The sequence below is a fragment of the Argopecten irradians genome, unplaced genomic scaffold (assembly GCF_041381155.1).
Source record: "Argopecten irradians isolate NY unplaced genomic scaffold, Ai_NY scaffold_0429, whole genome shotgun sequence".
NCBI lineage: Eukaryota > Metazoa > Mollusca > Bivalvia > Pectinida > Pectinidae > Argopecten > Argopecten irradians.
This window is the reverse complement of record NW_027187896.1, coordinates 37,740-57,695: the sequence shown is the minus strand read 5'-3', so window position 1 is coordinate 57,695 and position 19,956 is coordinate 37,740. Positions and strand designations below refer to the sequence as shown.

Sequence of the window (19,956 nt, the reverse complement as noted above, 5' to 3'; positions counted from 1 at the left end):
CCAAGTAAGCCATCTGTGCTAATCTCGGCCACTACCGCTTCAGTGTACATATCATTACAACCCTCCGGCTTCAGCAAGAATTCCCCTTTCCCGAGTACTTCTAGTTCAGCGCCGTTTGCAGCAACAATATCCTTTGTTACTTCCTGTAATTTAGGACGATCCTCCTCCGGGATGCTCTCATATACTGCTTTCGACAAAATAGTCACTGTAGCTCCAGTATCTACCAAGAGCCTAACCTTTACATGCTGTACTTCAGCATTTAAATAGAGCCCAGCCTCCAAAGCTGCAGAGGAGACTCCAAGCTCTGTCTTCTTATTTATCCCCTTTATTCTGGTGCTGACTGGCTTGGCGGTATTGTGTGGATTATTTTTGAGCGTTCGCTCTTTACTCAACTGAGGACAATCCCGTTTAAAATGTCCAGTCTCCCCGCACTTGTAGCACGTCTTGGTAGTTACAGTTTGATCTTTCCAATGACTATTCGTTGACTGGTCTTGTTGCTTTTTAACCCTTTTTAGGGAATGTAGTTCCTTTTGTAATTCCTCAAGCTTTTTCTGTATTTGACCAAGCATATCTTTGGCCATTGGTGTGTTTTTATTTCCTCTCTCTCCGTTTCCGACTCATTTTCTACCACGGTCCCTCTAACATGTGCATATCCGTCCCGCTTATGTTTTTCTGCGCGGTTATACGCTTCTAGCTCCACTGCAAGTCTGATTGCGTCATTCAGGTCCTGGGGTCTCCCCTGTTTAATCCTAATACGCATATCCGAGTCTACAAGAGCCTCGATAAACTGTTGCTTAGCTAGCGTTTCTCTAACATCACTAGGGACTGTTCGGTATGCCAAGTTTACCAGTCGCCGGATTGCCTGGCCTAACTCTGGTAACGATTCTGTTGCTTTCTGTCTTCTCTCTCCAGTAGCTGTATTCTGTACAACTCATCTTGGTTTGGAGGAGCAAAGCGATCCTCCAAAGTTTTCACCAACGAGGAGTAATGTTCCTGTCTTCCCTTAGGTAAGTCTCCGAGGATTCCTTGTGCATGTCCTCGTAGGCTTACAGCAAGGTAGAGACCTTTTTCTGTGTCAGACCATCTATTGATCCTAGCACATGCCTCGAAATGTGACAGATAGTCCTTCCAAGGTGTTGAGCCATCATAAGTCGCAGCCCTGACAGATATTGTCTTTGGTCTCACTAAGAGTGGGCCCAGCTCATCATCGGCCTCGCTATCGTCTGGTTGCAAGCCCAAGGAAGCAAAACCTAATTTAGGAGCCTTCCTCTTGGTTACATGCTCTCCTTTTATCACCTTAGGTGTGGAGTTGACAATTTTTCTAGATTCTGAGAACCGAACACGTCGGGGACTATCAGCTCTACCTCGGCCACGAGATGGAGATGTACTTCTGTGTCCCTTTCTTCCTTCAGGCTTTGATTTTGTGCCGACAGCGATCTTAGCTCCTCCTGCATGATCCTTATTTCGTCGTCAATATCTCCTTCATTTGACTCTTCCTGGCTCACTGCATTTAAACCTGTAGAAGCCACAGTCTGGGGAGATATCCCTGAAGGTCGATGTGAAGCAAACCCAGAATCTCTAATCTCCGACCTCCCATATACCTTCGTATCATCAGGATTCTCAAACCTGATACTGTATGGTGAAAGGCCTATTTTGCCCGCACCCGAGGGCAGGGAACCATAGTTGGGCAAGTCCTCATCCGACATACTGCCGTTCTGTCGATAGTTACTTCCCAACGAAATGTTTATCAAAAACAAAAACAAACAAAACAAAACAACCTAGATACCTGGACAGTTATGTTGCTCTCCAATTTTCACATAGGAATAACAAGCCTGACACTCAATGTAGTCAGCTATTCGAATGTACTTCTTTATAACCCAGTTACCACTATCATCAACACCCCATACGGGAACAAATCCTATTTCTATTGTCATAATACTAAGGCAAAATAAAAATAAAACTGCATGCACAAATCTTACTATAACCTATTGGAATCCCACCGCTGCCACCAAATTGTGTAACGTATCGGGGGTCCGATCTCAGTCTGTCACACACAAAGATCCCAACAGTTATAAGTATTCAATCAACTAACAAACTAACAAAGAGCCCGTTTGCCAATATATACAGAAAGGGCCTACCTAAATGTACAGAGTGAATATCTACAGGACATGCTGCTTACATGAAATACTAATATACTTGTTCTACACACTAAAATGGTTTCCTTAAGCTATATATTCTAACTAACAAACATAACCAAAATACAGTACATACATTATGTACTACAACCTAACCTATGACAATAGAAAGTATATATTTACAGGTATGGACAAGCATGTCCTTGCTCGGCCTCCCTATACCATCTACCAAGTATCTCACCTAAATAATAAAATGAGCTCTCAAATAGCTGCAGTGCTGTTCTAAATACCCGTGGTGCTTTACCACACCACAACGGAACACTAAGTACTTAACACCCAGTACTATAGCTACCGCTCCCCCACAGTGTTAAACCACACTGCTGTACCCTACAGTCACAATGTACACTCGTACTGTAGCCAGCCCCTGTCCTCTGTGTATTAGCCCCAATACACACCTGACCCCGGCTGCACCGCTGACCACTACAGGCCAAACTGAGCTCTCAAAACTCCCTACAGTGACTACATGCAATAGTACTGTAGCCAGCGCCGTGTCCTCTGTGTATAAACATACACACACTGACCCGGGCTGCACTGCTGGCCACTACAGGCCAAAATGAGCTCTCAAAAACTGAGCTCTCACTTTCACCCCATGCATACACATGCTCCGCCGTTACAGCTCTATACATGTACCCCAGCCTACAAACTCAGGCTCAAGGAGACACTGGCGACAACTAACTACAAGTAAGCATGCAAGGTGTATACAGAGGAAGAGGGAAGCCTTGTTCAGGCAGGTCTCTATACTCTATAACATACCCGCTGTGCCTTTCCTTGTATAGTGTTCCAGTATTACTGTAATGTATCAACCAGGTGAAAACAAATCAAAGCCGAGAGAAAAGAAAAAAAACCTAGCCACTGCTTCTCCCTTATATACTCATTGGTGAGTCCAAGGTGAGAGGGAGGAAAGGTTATTGGGCGAGTCCAAGTGTTCGGCCATCTCCGTCATTGTCCGGAGAGATAATGCCTAGGGATTCCATACACCTATTTATAGAATTCAGTACCAGGTCAGCAGCCTGCTCTAATGACCCCGATAAGATACTGGACCTCCCCATGACCAAGTCAATGTTTACGCCCAATTAGGGTTTGTGTGTATTGCCATATTCATCACAGTTGTCGATGGGCCGTAAAACTCAAACAAACAAACAAACAAACAAGCATACCCAGTCTCAGTCCGAAGGGCTTCCGAAAGAGGAGTTATTTCAATTCATTTTATACCGTTCACGGTCCATAAGTGCAAGTTACAACATGTCAAATATACAATTAATATTACAAAAGAGACGGAAAGTGATACATATACTATGGATATTAAATTTTCAGCAAATGTCTTATCTTTTTCACTTTTCTCACCATATCTTAAAAGTAAAATAGATAAATCACAAGGATTTATAAGTGTGGTCATCTAAGTCCTTGGTGTTTTTACTTGTAAATCCTTGGATAAATTTACCAGAATTGTCTAATTCTTTAACGTTGTTAACACTTAACAATTTAACTTATAAAAACCTTTCTACAATACTTCTGCATTTATTTTTGGCGAGGTAATCACCTCGCCATTGTGATCGTGGTTGCAAAATTCTCTTTCAGTCAATTTCCTCAATATGATTGGCTAAGAACTTGCTCGCAGATACTAGCGCTCCTAACGGCAATGTATTCAACAACTTTGATTTTACCGGGAATTTTAAATAGCAAATTTTGAATATGAAAGTTACTGAAATAAGCGTATCTGTAATGTTGAAATAGGATTAGTAGATTACTGCTTTCATATCCTTACCATATACATTATCCAAATGATCTTAGGTTGGAAAATTTTCACTTGAATTGTTTACAATGTCGTTTCCCGAAAATGTTGTTTACAACGCATGAAGACGTTTCGTCCCGAAAATGCTTCGTTTCGCCCCACGCGTTTAGTCCCTACTAGTGACAATTATCCCGCAACGGAAAAAATGAAATCAATATTTCACCTCAAACATCAAAATTGTTACAATAATGATTTTTGTTCTTTGAATCATATTAGTGCGGGAGCAAATAAATTTCAGGACGAAATGGAGATTTGTTTATCACGGCTGCGTTATGCCACATGTACGTGTAAATCCACAATGGAAGAAAGACAACTCTAACAAACTTTAGGATAAACTTTGTCTACTGCTCAAATAGCGCGTGACAGACGATGAACATTTTCTAAATGTGGCGTAATCTTCCAACTTACGGCAGTTAATTAGGTATGAATATTTACCACATCCATAATTATCGATAATTTTATAAGCACATGTATACATTATCAGATTATATATACATATTAAGCACACTTAGAGGTTGTCACTAAACCATACTTTAAATACATTTTAGCCTCTTTCATCGAATGTAGGCCTACAGGAGCTTGACGTTCTGATAATATATATACAATGTAGCATATTCAGTAAACTACGTAATTAACGAAGTAAATATTTGAACCGAATGGCACAAATCATACATAAAATGTTCGTATAACTCGAAGTGAGATTTTTTTGGACTACATACTACATTTGTAGATCGATGAAAATGCCGATTTCTTTTTCATAATTCTACCGTAGAACGACATTAAAAAGCTGTTTCAATCTACAACAAACGTGGAGAAAACTGTTAAATGTTTAGCAATTATCCTGAGTTATATTTTATCAACAATCATCAGAGATTAGCAATTAAAACTTACATAAACATACTCCCGACTCTCACTTGCATTGTGTGATCACTCGAGCGAAACTAATCTCTACCACATGACACAGTCTTACAAATGCACTCACACAAAAGCCTACATGATCACTGTTTTTAGTGCGATTACATCTTTGGGTATGAACAATATATGTTCTTTGATTTTTTTACTCGGCAAAATAGACTTTACGCCTTTCATATTCAGCATCCGCCAGTTTTTTAATAACTTATCAACGTGCCCATGCACACCTGCGTATACTTATACTTCTTTGTGCACATTATCAGATACATTATATGACAACTGCTATAATACAATCAACTTATGAAGGACAAAACTCTAAAGAACAGGAGGACTAAAGAACAACGGGAAATAAATTTCAATAATATTTACTCTAAACTGGTATTGATATTTATAAAAAAAATGTTTAATTATATGATATTAGCCTTTTCAGTAATTACTCTGTTAATACAGTTATTGTTTCCTTATGTTTTACAGAATGTCTACATGCAAGTATCATTTCAATTGGAACCAGTCCAGGAGAAAAATTGTGTGAACAAAATGAAAGAAATAATGTTCAACTGTGGTAGTTTAATTAATACTGTAATAGTTTTTGATCTGAAAATAATTACTAACATCATGTTCAAATTCCATACATACATTTGTATAATACATTTAATGTTGTTTAAACATTTTTGATCCAAATAATTACCATCATCATGACATCTTCATTCCATATATACAATACACATAAGTGTTGTGATTTGTGAATTTTACTTTAATATGATTTAAGCATATACTTGGTATTTGTTTATTTTCTATGACATGTACATGCTTGAAATAAAAAGAATAAATAAAACATTAAATTTATAACACTATATGACATAATTTGTTAATATTTTTAGAAAACATATTTAGATTATCGTTAATAATACACTAATCATCATCTTCGGCACAATTTATTCAAAATAAATTAAATGTTAATTCGCATAACACAGGTGGTTTTCCCTCCTTGACGATCAATCTTCTCTGATCACTCTGAAAGTGGTGATTTTACCTTTTCTGCAATTCTGCAAGATCAGCTTACATATTGTTTATTTACCTTGAACATATACATGCACAGTATGGTACCTTATTTATATCTCCTTTCCTATTTTCAATCTACCTTGATGACTTGGAATCTTATCTGGTGGAAAAAAGAATGTTAATTGTCTGACAACTATTGACAAATTATTTATAGATAATATTGAAATGTATCCCAGACTTTTTATCATTTTATATGCCGATGACACTGTTCTACAACAAATGTTACACAGATTTGAACAACATTGCATTACATGGAAATTATAACCCAATATCAGAAAGATAAAAGTTGTAATATTCTCAAAACGTAAATTGGTCCAACAACACCAGTTTACGTTATGGGATATATAATTATTTTGATAAGAAGGGTATACATATCTAGGTATATTTTTAACATTAATGGTAGCGTTTTTAAAGAAAAGGAAAAAACTGCAGAACAAACAATTAAATCCGTGTTTGCTATCTTTAAGAAACTAAGGAATGTATCTCTTCCTGTTTATTTTTAACTGAAAATATTTTAGTCACTTGTAATGCCAGTTTTATTATACTCATCAGAAGTATTGGGATTTGAAAATACAAATATTGTAGAAAAATTCATTTGTAATTTCCTCAAGTTAGGAAAGTGTATAAAACAATTCATGGTCTATGGCGAGCTAACAAGATAACCAATTGATATTGAAATAAAATGTAGAATGATTACTTTTTGGCATAACTACATAACATCAAATAAATTATCAAGTAATATTTATAAATTAATGTATATTTTACATGAAAATGGACCAGACGTTTTTTAAATGTCTGTAAGATGTTTAAGATATTTTATCCAGAGCTAGTTTAAATCATGTTTGGATATTATATCAATCAACTTGCTGTTTTACAAAAGAATAATTACAAAAACTTGTTAAAAGTAGACCAATTGACCAATTTATTCAGAAATGGTATGACTGTATTGATAAGTCTTCTAGAGGACTGACATATTCTACATTTAAGACATTTTGGCATAGAAAAATATGCCTCTTGTCTGTCTCTGCTGCAAAACAATACATGTTAACTGATACTGTGTTCCCAGAAACTTGATGAGAATAGCAATTCAGAATGGATATTTTAATTGACATCAAATTAACAAGGAAAAGGTTAAAGATGCTATAAAATCATTTGGCATATAACATCATAGGAAATATTAGAATGGGCTCCCAAGAGTTTAGTATGTGTTTCTTATTTAACACCTTGGTGTCCAAGAAATCCTCAAAAGTCCAAACTGGAAGGAACACTAGCAAAATTTATTTCGTATTGTCCCAAAAAAAAGTGTTGACTTTAGAAATATATTCCTCCAATCATCGAGACCGAGCCATTTAGTACTTTCAGTACTTTGATTTAATATACTTTTGGCGTAAAACATCATAAAATGGACACAGTAATAGAAAGTGATATTCATCATCAAGTAAGTTCATTTAAATCACAACATATACAATAGGTTAATTTGTAAAATAAAATTAAAAAAAAATATCAATTGAATGTTTGTGCAGTATACCATGTGTTGTATTACAGTTAATACATTGTTAATAACATCTATATGCCTCATTAATTCTATTCTGAATAATTTGAAATGTGTACTGTAAAGGTCAGCGTTATTTGGATACCATATTCCTTCACAAATCGTGTTTGAATATGTACGATAACATACCACGTACATGTAATTACCCAAATAACGACAGAAACATATTTGCAGAATAATAGTAATATGAAATTAAGAATAAAGGATAAATAATGATGAATTATAAAAGAATCGCCCAAGATTGTTTTTCACTAATTTTACACATTTTGTGGTCCAAAATTTATATTGTTGACTTAAATTTCATAAATGTTCGCGTATTTTTACATTGAATGTCTCATATAATTTGTTCAAATATTTGAAGACCTCTTCTTAAAATTACCGTCAATGCATGTAAACCGTATGGTGAACTTTATATCCATTATCGGGATACAGTAATTACGAAAGACCTTTACGAAAGACTAGTGATTTTCGTCGTGTATATACCACGTGCCATACGTATACAACAATTTTATTCGAAAGAAATATATTAGTGCAATTTTCCTCGTGAAAATGATTGTCAATGTCAAATTATATATATTTATTATATTTTAAGGTAGGTTTGTTAATTAGATTAATTAGTTATATAGTTTTTTGGCGAGGGTCACCTCGCCATTGTGATCGTGGTTGCAAAATTCTCTTACAGTCAATTTCCTCAATATGATTGGCTTAGAAATTGCTCGCAGATACTAGCGCTCCTAGCGGCAGTGTATTCAACAACTTTGATTTTACCTGGAATTTTAAATATGAAAGTTACTGAAATAAGCGTATCTGTAACGTTGAAATAGGAATAGTATATTACGGCTTTCATATCCTTACTATATACACTATCCAAAAGATCTTCTGTTTGAAAAATTTCACCTGAATTGTTTACAAAGTATCTAGACTTTTCGTCCCCAAAATGGTGTTTACAATGAATGAAGACGTTTCGTCCCAAAAATGCTTCGCTCCGAAGCTGGTCCCCCCCAGACGTTTACTCCCTATTAGAGACGGTTATTCCACAACGGAAAAAAATGAAATCAATATTTCACCTCGAACATCAAAATTGATACCATACCAAAAACCATACCAAAATCCGTGCCAAAACCTACAAAGTTTCGTCTCTCAAATGATTCATTTATCAATAGATCTGGTAGAAATTCCGCTCTGAGGCGGTACTTGGCTTCGCCAACCGTCTCAAACTATAACAATTTTAAAATTTGGAGAGCAAAAGCTCGAAGGTCTATCAAATCCGACAAGAAAAGTACTTGGAAAGAGTACGTCTCAAAAATTAATTCCAATACATCTTCGAAGAAAGTTTGGGAAATGATTGGTAAAATCAGTGGGAAAAGAAAAGCAACACCATCCTCCCACCTCATTAACAACAATAAAATATTTTCTTCAAAATCCGAAATAGCTGACGCCTTTGCCAAAAATTTTGCTAAAAATTCATCCATCAAAAATCATTCCAAAAGATTTCAAAAATTTAAAAAGGAAAAGGAAAAGAGACGTCTTAATTTTAAATCCTCCAATAGTGAAAGCTACAATAGGCCTTTCGAGTTACCAGAATTGCTCGAGTCCCTTGAGAAATCAAAGGACTCGGCAGCTGGACCAGACGAAATTCCATATATGTTTTTAAAACAATTACCAGACTCTTCACTAAAATGTCTTTTAACTATATTTAATCAAGTTTACTCTTCTGGCAAAATTCCCGAGTCTTGGAAGGAATCTACTATTATACCCCTTCCGAAGCCCGGGAAAGATGCTACCGATGCCAATAACTATCGTCCTATTTCATTGACGAGTTGTATTTGTAAAACTCTAGAACGTATGATAAATACCAGATTAGTTTGGTTCCTGGAATCAAACAATATTTTAAGTCCTTTGCAAAGCGGCTTTAGAAACCGCAGGGGAACGGTAGACCACTTAGTTAGACTAGAAACATTTATACGAGAAGCATTTGCCAAGAAAGAACATCTTGTGGCCGTATTCTTTGACCTTGAAAAGGCATACGACACAACTTGGCAATATGGAATCATGAACGATCTCCATGATATCGGTATACGTGGTAATTTGCCAAAGTTTATATCAAATTTTATATCTGACAGGCATTTCAAAGTTCGAACGGGTTCAACTTATTCAGAAACAGAAACACAGGAGATGGGCGTCCCTCAGGGTGGTATCTTGTCCGTCACACTTTTTGGACTAAAAATTAACAGCATAACCAAATGTCTTGGCCAATCTACGGAAGGGTCTCTATTTGTGGATGATTTCTTGATCTGTTACAGATCAAAAAACATGCACACTATAGAACGGCAACTACAACAATGTTTAGGCAAATTACAAAATTGGGCTGACGAAAATGGCTTTAGATTTTCAAGATCAAAAACTGTCTGTATGCACTTCTGTCAAAAACGAAAACCACACAATGATCCTGACCTCATACTCAATGGAATTAAAATTCCAGTAGTTGAACAAACCAAATTTCTTGGACTAATATTTGATTCGAAACTGTCCTTTGTTCCACATATCAAACATCTGAAGGATAAGTGCTCGAAGGCGCTGAACATTCTACGAGTTCTTTCCCATTCTGATTGGGGTGCAGACCGTGAAATGCTTCTACGTATCTATCGGGCACTTATTAGATCAAAACTTGACTACGGCTCTATTGTCTATGGATCGGCTCGCAGCTCCTATCTACAGATGCTTGACCCTATACAGAATCAGGGACTGCGTCTGGCACTTGGAGCTTTTCGAACAACACCTGTGAAGAGTCTCCATGTGGAAGCTAATGAGCCATCTCTAGACGATCGACGAAAGAAATTATCCTTACAGTATGCTGCTCAACTGAAATCCAACCCCAAAAATCCTGCATTTAACCTTGTATTCAATCCACAACACCAAGAAATATTTACACAAAATCAAAAGCTCATACCAACATTTGGCATCAGAATTTCAAAATTTTTGCTGGAACTTAATATAACTTTCGACACCATTGACGAGTACACCGTATCGGATGTACCACCATGGCTCATTCAAACACCTGATATCAATTTATCTCTACATGAGAGGGCAAAATCCAGTGCATTACCCGAAGAACACAAATCCTCCTTTCGGGAGTGCATTAGGGCTTTCCCTGACCATGTTCAGATCTACACTGACGGATCAAAAGATGGTGATAAAGTTGCGGCAGCATGCTGTACATCTAATCACTGCTCCTCTATCCGACTCCCGGATATTGCCTCCATTTTCTCTGCGGAAGCATGTGCTATCGGTCTGGCGCTTGACCATATCGAAGAACACCGCATTGAAAAGGCAATCATCTGTTCAGACTCTCTTTCGGTTCTTCAGGCTTTGAAATCAAGAAGCCCTAGAAATACTCTAATCCAAAATCTTCTAATCCGAACATTTCGATTATCTTCTAAAACTCAAATTACTTATCTCTGGATTCCCAGTCATGTGGGTATAAAGGGGAATGAACAGGCTGATGAAGCAGCTAAGACTGCTCTTCGCCTAGCACAAACAGATTTGAAACTACCATACACCGACATCAAACCTTCAATTCAGTCAGCCATCAAACACCATTGGCAACAAAGGTGGTCTACCGAAACAAACAATAAACTGTTTAAAATTCAACCTACACTTAATCCTAAACTGTCCAGTCGGAGAGACCGCAGAGAGGAAGTTGTACTCTCTCGGCTCCGAACTGGACACACACATATTTTACACATTCCTATCTATTGAGAGGGGAGGATCCTCCTACATGCTATGCATGTGATTCTCCTCTCACAGTGGAGCATATTTTATTGCATTGTATTGATTTTAAACACATACGAGATAAATACTACGATGTCTCCGACATGTACACTTTGTTTCATGCCGTGAGACATAATCGTATTTTTAATTATCTCAAAGAGATCGGTATTTTAAGCAAAATATGAACGTTTTCTCATCATACATCGTATCAACTCAACATTTCATCGTTTCATCAACTTTTTGCATGAGTTTTCTCATGTGTTTTAGCCAAATTTATTTTATCCCATGCAAACCTTTTTTTATCAAATTAACGTTTACAATCTGTGTTTTAGTCCTTACTTGATTTTTCTTACCCTGAACTTTTATCCTGATATTAATGCATGACTTGTAGTTTGGCCCTAAATGACCTTAGTTGTCGATGGGCCGTAAAACTCAAACAAACAAACAAAAAAATAAGGATTGAGAATGAGTGACCTATCACTTACATTAAGTTTTTTTCCAAAACTATTTTACCGTCTGCTGGAACCCAAACTTCTTGACTGTATTGAATGTCTCGCATGAAACTAGAGTCATGTTCCGCAGATATTTCCGTGGGTAGTTCCAGATGTTCCGTGGACCGTTCCGGATGTTCCGTGGGCTGTTCCGACTGTTCCCGTGGGCCGTTCCAGATGTTCCGTGGGGCGTTCCGGATGTTCCGTGGGTCGTTCCAGATGTTCCGTGGGGCGTTCCGACTGTTCCGTGGGCCATTCCGGATGTTCCGTGGGGCGTTCCGATTGTTCCGTGTCCAGATCACCGACTCTAGGCTTTTTCCTTCCTGGCTTCCTGCGCTGTGGACCTCTTGCATTCTTACGCACGTTGGTCAAATTTCTTAGGCCTTCTTCATTTTCCTCAAGTGGCATATTTAAACTGAGTTTTACAGCTAAAACATGTATACATCCTGATCGTATTGGACAATTACACGACTCGGGATATAGGGTTACTGTGTAAAAACTTCTGTCATCTGAAACCAATAGAACACCAAGTTTTGCCGACAAAGACACTCCGTCTCTCATTTTGATTTGCTGCGCACGAACTATTTTGCTAGACACAGCTGCCTTTGTATCTTGTGACATTGTGCTCACTATATACTCTGATGTTTTCAGAGATTCAACAATGCTGCCTTTGTATCTTGTGACATTGTGCTCACTATATACTCTGATGTTTTCAGAGATTCAACAATGTCTTCGGGATCGCATGTTGCCTGGATGTTGATGGCATTTATTTCTAGCATTGACTCCTTACAATCTTGTGCTAGCGTGAAGTTGCCGAGTCCAGCCTTTCCTCTTTTTATTTCATTAATGAAATATGATTGGAGCATTTTGAATGATTGAATTACACAATCAATAGGAGCCTCCTTCCAGTTCTGCATATCATGCAAAAGCCTGTTGAACCCTTCACTTTGATTGGTTGTGAGGCCATTCTCCGTATAATAGTGTGAGAATTTGGACCTAATGTTCCAAAATCCAAAATGTTCTAGCTTTGGTTCAACATTCTTTATAAAATCATTAAAACCATAATTATCGATAATTTCATAAGCACATGTAAAAGCACGTCTTTTAAGACATTTTAGTTATTTTCACCACAGGAGCTTGACGTTCTGATCATATACATACAGCATATACATTAAACTAGGTAATACGAAGTAAATTTTTGGCCGAATGACATAAATCATATATGGAATGTTCATATAACTCGAAGTGATATTTTTTGAACTACTAGATCGACGAAAATGTCGATTTCTTTTTCATAATTCTTCCGTAAAACCTCCGTAAAACGGCACTTGAAAAGCTGTTTCAATTTGTAACAAGAGATCCCAGAGGGATCTTGGCGCCCACCAAAAGAATGATCTATGTCTGACAACAGAAAGAGGGATCTTTTCCCTGCTTTTCAAACTTTTACTACATACTATATATGAACCTTGAGAAAGATCCTTTCAGTACTTTCTGAGATATGTAGCAGTAACAAACTTCAATTATCAAAATTCAAGATGGCTACCTGTCGATCATCTTGCTGACCGATCTGTCCCAAAATGCAATATGCACAACTAGGGTCGTAGGGGAACCTACATATGAAATTTGAGAAAGATTCCTTCAGTACTTTCTGGGAAATGGTGTTAACAAACTTTAACTATCAAAATTCAAGATAGCTACCTGTCGATCATCTTGCTGACCGATCTGTCCCAAAATGCAATATGCACAACTAGGGCCTAGGAGAACCAACATATGAAATTTGAGAAAGATCCCTTCAAAACTTTCTGAGAAATAGCGGTAACAAACTTTAACTATCAAAATCCAAGATGGCCGCCAGTCGGCCATCTTGTTGACCGATTGGTCCCAAAATGCAATATGCACAACTAGGGCCCTAGGGGAACCTACATGTGAAATTTGAGAAAGATCCCTTAAGTACTTTCTGAGAAATAGCGGTAACAAACTTTAACTATCAAAATCCAAGATGGCCGCCAGTCGGCCATCTTGTTGACCGATTGGTCCCAAAATGCAATATGCACAACTAGGGCCCTAGGGGAACCTACATGTGAAATTTGAGAAAGATCCCTTCATAACTTTCTGAGAAATAGCGGTAACAAACTTTAACTATCAAAATCCAAGATGGCCGCCAGTCGGCCATCTTGTTGACCGATTGGTCCCAAAATGCAATATGCACAACTAGGGCCATAGGGTAACCTACATGTGAAATTTGAGAAAGATCCCTTAAGTACTTTCTGAGAAATAGCGGTAACAAACTTTAACTATCAAAATCCAAGATGGCCGCCAGTCGGCCATCTTGTTGACCGATTGGTCCCAAAATGCAATATGCACAACTAGGGCCCTAGGGGAACCTACATGTGAAATTTGAGAAAGATCCCTTCTGTACTTTCTGAGAAATAGCGGTAACAAGAATTGTTAACGGACGGACGGACGGACGGACGGACGGACGGACGGACGGACGGACCACGGACGAAAGGCGATTTGAATAGCCCACCATCTGATGATGGTGGGCTAAAAATGTAGAGAAATTATTTGTTAATTGTTTAGCAATTATCCTGAGTTATATTTTACCAACAAGCATCAGAAATTAGCAATTAAAACTTACATAAACATATTCCCGACTCTCACTTGCATTGTGTGATCACTCGAGCGTAACTAATCTCTACCACCTGGCACAGTCTTACAAATGCAATCGCACAAAAGCCCACATGATCACTGTTTTTAGTGCGATTACATCTTAGGGTGTGAACAATGTAATTTCAGTAATTACTCTGTTAATACATTTATTGTTTCCTTATGTTTTACAGAATGTCAGCATGCATGTATCATTTCAACTGGAAACAGTCTAGGAGAAGAATTGTGTGAACAAAAAGAAGTAATTTTCAACTGTGGAAGCTTAATATTGTAATCATTTTCAATCCGAAAATAATTACTATCATCATCTTCAAATTCCTTATTGTGAATTTAACTTGTTTGTTTGTTTGTTTGTTTGTTTGATTAATTAACGTCCTATTAAACAGCTATGGTCATGTAAGGACGGCCTCCCATGTATGCTGTGCGTTGCATGTATGTTGTGCGAGGTGCGTGTTTTGGGAGACTGCGGTATATTCATGTAGTGTCTTCTTGTATAGTGGAACTGTTGCCCTTTTTATAGTTGCTATATCACTGAAGCATGCCGCTGAAAGACACCAAGCAACACACCCCACCCGGTCACATATACCTGATATTTGTTTATATTCTATGACATGTACATGCTTGAAATGGAATGAATAAATAAAAGATTATTCAAATTTAAAACACAATATGACATTAGCTGTTTATATTTTTTGTCAAAAACACATTAAGCTTAATTATCGTTCATAACACACTAATCATCACCTTCGAGACAATTTAATGAAAATCAATTAAACATTAATTTGTATAACACAGGTCGTCTTATGTTTTCCCCGCCTTGACTATCAATGTTCCCTGATCACTCTGAAAGTATTGATTTTACCTTTTTTTCCGGTCACCACATGAACTGTCAATCACACCAATGAGACATACATTTACTACATTCATTATAACACTGTAAGGCAATTCTGCAAGATCAGCGAACATTGTTGATTTACCTTGAATATCTACATGCACAGTATGGTACCATATGTAACAGGAGAGGAGAAAATGTAGCGGCAAGACCGGGATTTGATCCCGGGACTCTCTGAACACTAGCTGAGTGCTCTACCGACTGAACTACCTGGTCATCGATAATCGACCCAGTCCAGTCCCGCTACACTCCTCCCTCCTTTTTTGAATACATACGAGACCCTTTCAAACACCACAGCCGTTGGTAGGAGAGAAGAAAATGTAGCTCTTCCGACTGAGCTACCTGATCACCGATAATCAACCCAGTCTGATCCCGCTACAAATATTTATCTGGTTATTTTATCTCCCTTCCTATTTTCAATCTACCTTTATGACTTAGAATCTTACCTGGTGGAAAAGAATATTTTGTCTTACAAATCTTGACAAATTATGCACACTGTGATTGTTGCAAGCTAAACTACGTATCCGCTAGCTGATTGCTGTTGATTGTTAATGATCTCAAACACACTAATTACTTATTGTGCCAATTTAAGTAAATATATTCTACTCTTTTCAAATATTCCTGATTACTATTCATGTGTAATATCTTAAAACATTGACATGTGCACGGAGTACGGCGGACCAGACCGCCGATGTTTTGGACATCTGCTAGATATTTCAGTTTCAGGTTACGGTGGCCAATAAAAGAAAACAAACACAATGCGGTTTTCATATGTTTTTACGGTATATGATATTGGAATATATCCCAAACTTTTTATCATATTATTTGCCAATAACACTGTTATGATATCAGAAATATCTGATGGTCTACAACAAATGTTACATGAATTTTAACAATATTGCATAACATGGAAATTAGAACTTAATATCAGAAAGAAAAAAAATTGTGATATTCTCAAGACGTAAATCGGTACAACAACACCAGTTGATGTTATGGAATACAGAATTAGATTTATAAGAATTGTTTACATATCTAGGTACAGAAAATAATGTTAATGGTAGCGTTTTTAAAGAAAGGGAAAAAACCTGCTGAACAAACAATTAAATCGGTGTTTGCTATTTATAAGAAATAAAGGAATGTATCTCTTCCTGTTCATCTTAAACTGAAAATATTTGATTCACTTGTAATGACAGTTTTATTATACTCATCAGAGGTATGGGAATTTGAAAATAAAAAATGTAGAAAAATTCATTTGTAATTTTGTAAAACAATCCGGAAGTTAAGAAAGTGTACAATCAATTTCATGGTCTATGGTGAGCTAACAAGTTATCCGGTTTTAATTGAAGTTCGGATACAATGTATATCAATCAACTTGCTCATTTAAGGTATCTTCCTCGCGTAATATTCGTTTATATTTCATTGGTATTGCAGACTTCAATCTTGATAACTCTGAAATGCAGTTTCTTTTATCTCTTAGTTTCCTATAAATATCTTGATCACTTTTGAACTGTTTCTGTGTATAATCCCATACATCGCCTATCGTATGTATTCCGCTGCTTGAAAAGGAGTTAAGGAAAAGTGGTTTTCTATTAAAGACAATCATATGATTGCCAAATAATTCTCGATTCAAAAGTTCCGGTATATTTCTTGCATCATTACTCTTAAAAGTGTGAACCATGCTGATAACAAGTTTTTGTAAAATTTAGAAATACGACTAAAGTTTAGCGAATTAGTGTCTGAGCATTTACACAGAAAGAAATTGCTACCAAACTTACTGTCTAATGACTGCAGCCAGTACTGACCAATTGCATTCCATGAAGTAATGGGAGTTTTAATGAGTTTATATAACAATTTTATTTGTTTACTCAATGTGAAAAAAAATAACATCCATAACATTCATGCCTCCAATACACTTTGGAGATCGCATCTTTCTAGGAACCATATCCTTCCCGTTCCACAAAAATTCCAAATTGTTTAATTCCTTCAAATATTTATCAGATATTCCACTAGCGTCTAATTTGTGGCCAATCTTAGATATAATAAGTGAATTAATAATAACATTTTTACCGAAGATAGACAGGTTTCTCGCTTAAACTGTTTAAAATTCAACCTACACTTAATCCAGTCGGAGAGACCGAAAAGAGGAAGTTGTTCTCTCTGGGCTCCGAACTGGACACACATATTTTACACATTCCTATCTATTGAGAGGGAAGATCCTCCCACATGCAATGCATGTGATTCTCGTCTCACAGTGGAGCATATTTTAGTGTACTGTATTGATTTTAAGCACATACGAGATAATTACTATAATGTCTATGGCATGTACTATAAAAAGGGCAACAGTTCCACTATACAAGAAGACACACCATGAATATCCCGCAGTCTCCAAAAACACGCACCTCGCACAACATACATGCAACACACCGCATACATGGGAGGCCGTCCTTGCATGACCATAGCTGTTAATAGGACGTTAATTAATCAAACAAACAAACATATACACCTTGTTCAATGTCGTGAGAGACATAATCGTATTGTTAATTATCTCAAAGAATTGATCTCCTAATAGAGGTTTTCCGCAAGCAACAAGCGATGTATGTCCAGTTCGGAAGGAGGATTTGTGTTCTTCGGGTAATGCACTGGACTTTGCCCTCTCATGCAAAGATAAATTGATATCTGGTGTTTGAATGAGCCATGGTGGTACATCCGATATGGTGTACTCGTCAATGGCGTCGAAATTTATATTTAGTTCTTGCAAAAACTTTGAAATTATGATGCCAAATGTTGGTATGAGCTTTGGATTTTGTCTGAATATGTCCTGGTGTTGTGGATTAAATACAAGATCGAATGCGGGGTTTTTGGGATTGGATTTCAGTTGAGCAGCATACTGTAAGGATAATTTCTTACGTCGATCGTCTAGAGATGGCTCATTAGCTTCCACATGGGAGACTCTTCACAGGTGTTGTTCGAAAAGCTCCAAGTGCCAGACGCAGTCCCTGATTCTGGATAGGGTCAAGCATCTGTAGATAGGAGCTGCGAGCCGATCCATAGACAATCGAGCCGTAGTCAAGTTTTGATCTAATAAGTGCACGGTAGATACGCAGAAGCATTTCACGGTCTGCACCCCAATCTGAATGGGACAGAACACGTAGAATGTTCAGCGCCTTCGAGCACTTATCCTTCAGATGTTTTATGTGTGGAACAAAGGACAGTTTCGAATCAAATATTAGTCCAAATTCCATGCATAGTTTCCCCTTGTACCCTAGTTGTGCATAGTACCTTTAAGGACTGATCCATAATGCCTTTCGGGACTGATCGGTAAACAAGATGGCCAACCGGCCGCCATCTTAGATTTCATAGTTGAAGTTTGTTACCACTTACCACTTCACCTCCGAGATCTCAAGCATAACTGACACAAAGACACTACAAACTGACCAACACATATTTACCGCCAAAACTAATTAGCCAATGAAGTTACAACTATAATGTAACAAGAATGTGGACGGACAAGTTAGACTGGACTTTGGACAGCACAAACAATAAACACACATGTAGACTTACATAACAAATAATAAATTGATATTGAAATAAGATAAATGTAACCCTACTACATCTACATATCACGATACCTCACCTACGATCCAATACGTATCACGATACTTTATTTATGGTATTGTCAAAGCAATAAACCAGTGAAAACCACTTCTGGAATCAAATTTTATTCAATTTTTTTAACACCAACTATTTTGAACAGAAAGTGTTCTATAGTCCAAAGATTCTTCTTCAGGAAAATCAGTCTATCCACCGTTTCGGGACAAAAAACACTTCTAGTAGCGGTTACTATGTCACCGGCAGTGCTAAATACACGCTCACTAGGGACGGAAGAAGCTGGAATGCCAAGCATTTGTTTAGCTACATTAGCAAGTAGATGGAAGTAAAAACAATATTCTTTTCACCAGGAGAGGGGGCATTCTGACAACTGAGGAGAATTTTCCTTTCTACGTTCTTCCAATGATTTTCCAGGAGTTGATGAAACCACATAGACATATCAAAGTAACTCTTCCATATCCTCATCTTCTTCTGGAAGAAATATGTTAAATGTTGAATAAATAGGCCTAACATATCATATTGGTTCTGTTTTTGTTTTCTTTTTGTAAATATTTAAAGTTAAAATTGACAACTTGATATCACAGAATATTGACAATGTTTCACGAAAACCTTAATAAGGAAAGATTATCTAGCAATAACATACCATTTTCTTCAATTTGATCAGGGACAGATAGCTGTGGTAAGTTTGGCTGCTTTTAGCTCACCTGGCCCGAAGGGCCGGTGAGCTTATGTCATGGCGCGGCATCCGTCGTCCGTCTGTCCGTCAACATTTCCTTTAAATCGCTACTAGTCATAGAGTTCTGCATGGATTGTAACCAAATTTTGCCACAAACATCCTTGGGGGAGGGGAAACAGAACTTGTATAAAATTTTGCCTCTGTCCCCCCGGGGCAGGAGGGGCGGGGCCCAATAGGGGAAATAGAGGTAAATCCTATAAATCGCTACTTGTCCTAGAGTTCTGCATGGATTGTAACCAAATTTGACCACCAACATCCTTTGGGGAGGGGGAACAGA

General features: G+C 37.4%; 1 protein-coding gene across 1 annotated transcript; it reads right to left on the bottom strand.

The window, feature by feature from the left end:
* Nucleotides 1–58: 58 nt before the first annotated feature.
* Nucleotides 59–581, bottom strand: LOC138312705 (uncharacterized; the record flags this gene model as incomplete). Its single annotated transcript, XM_069253484.1, has 1 exon — nucleotides 59–581. A coding segment is annotated over exon 1 (523 nt), but the record flags the coding sequence as incomplete, so codon positions are not given.
* Nucleotides 582–19,956: the final 19,375 nt, after the last annotated feature.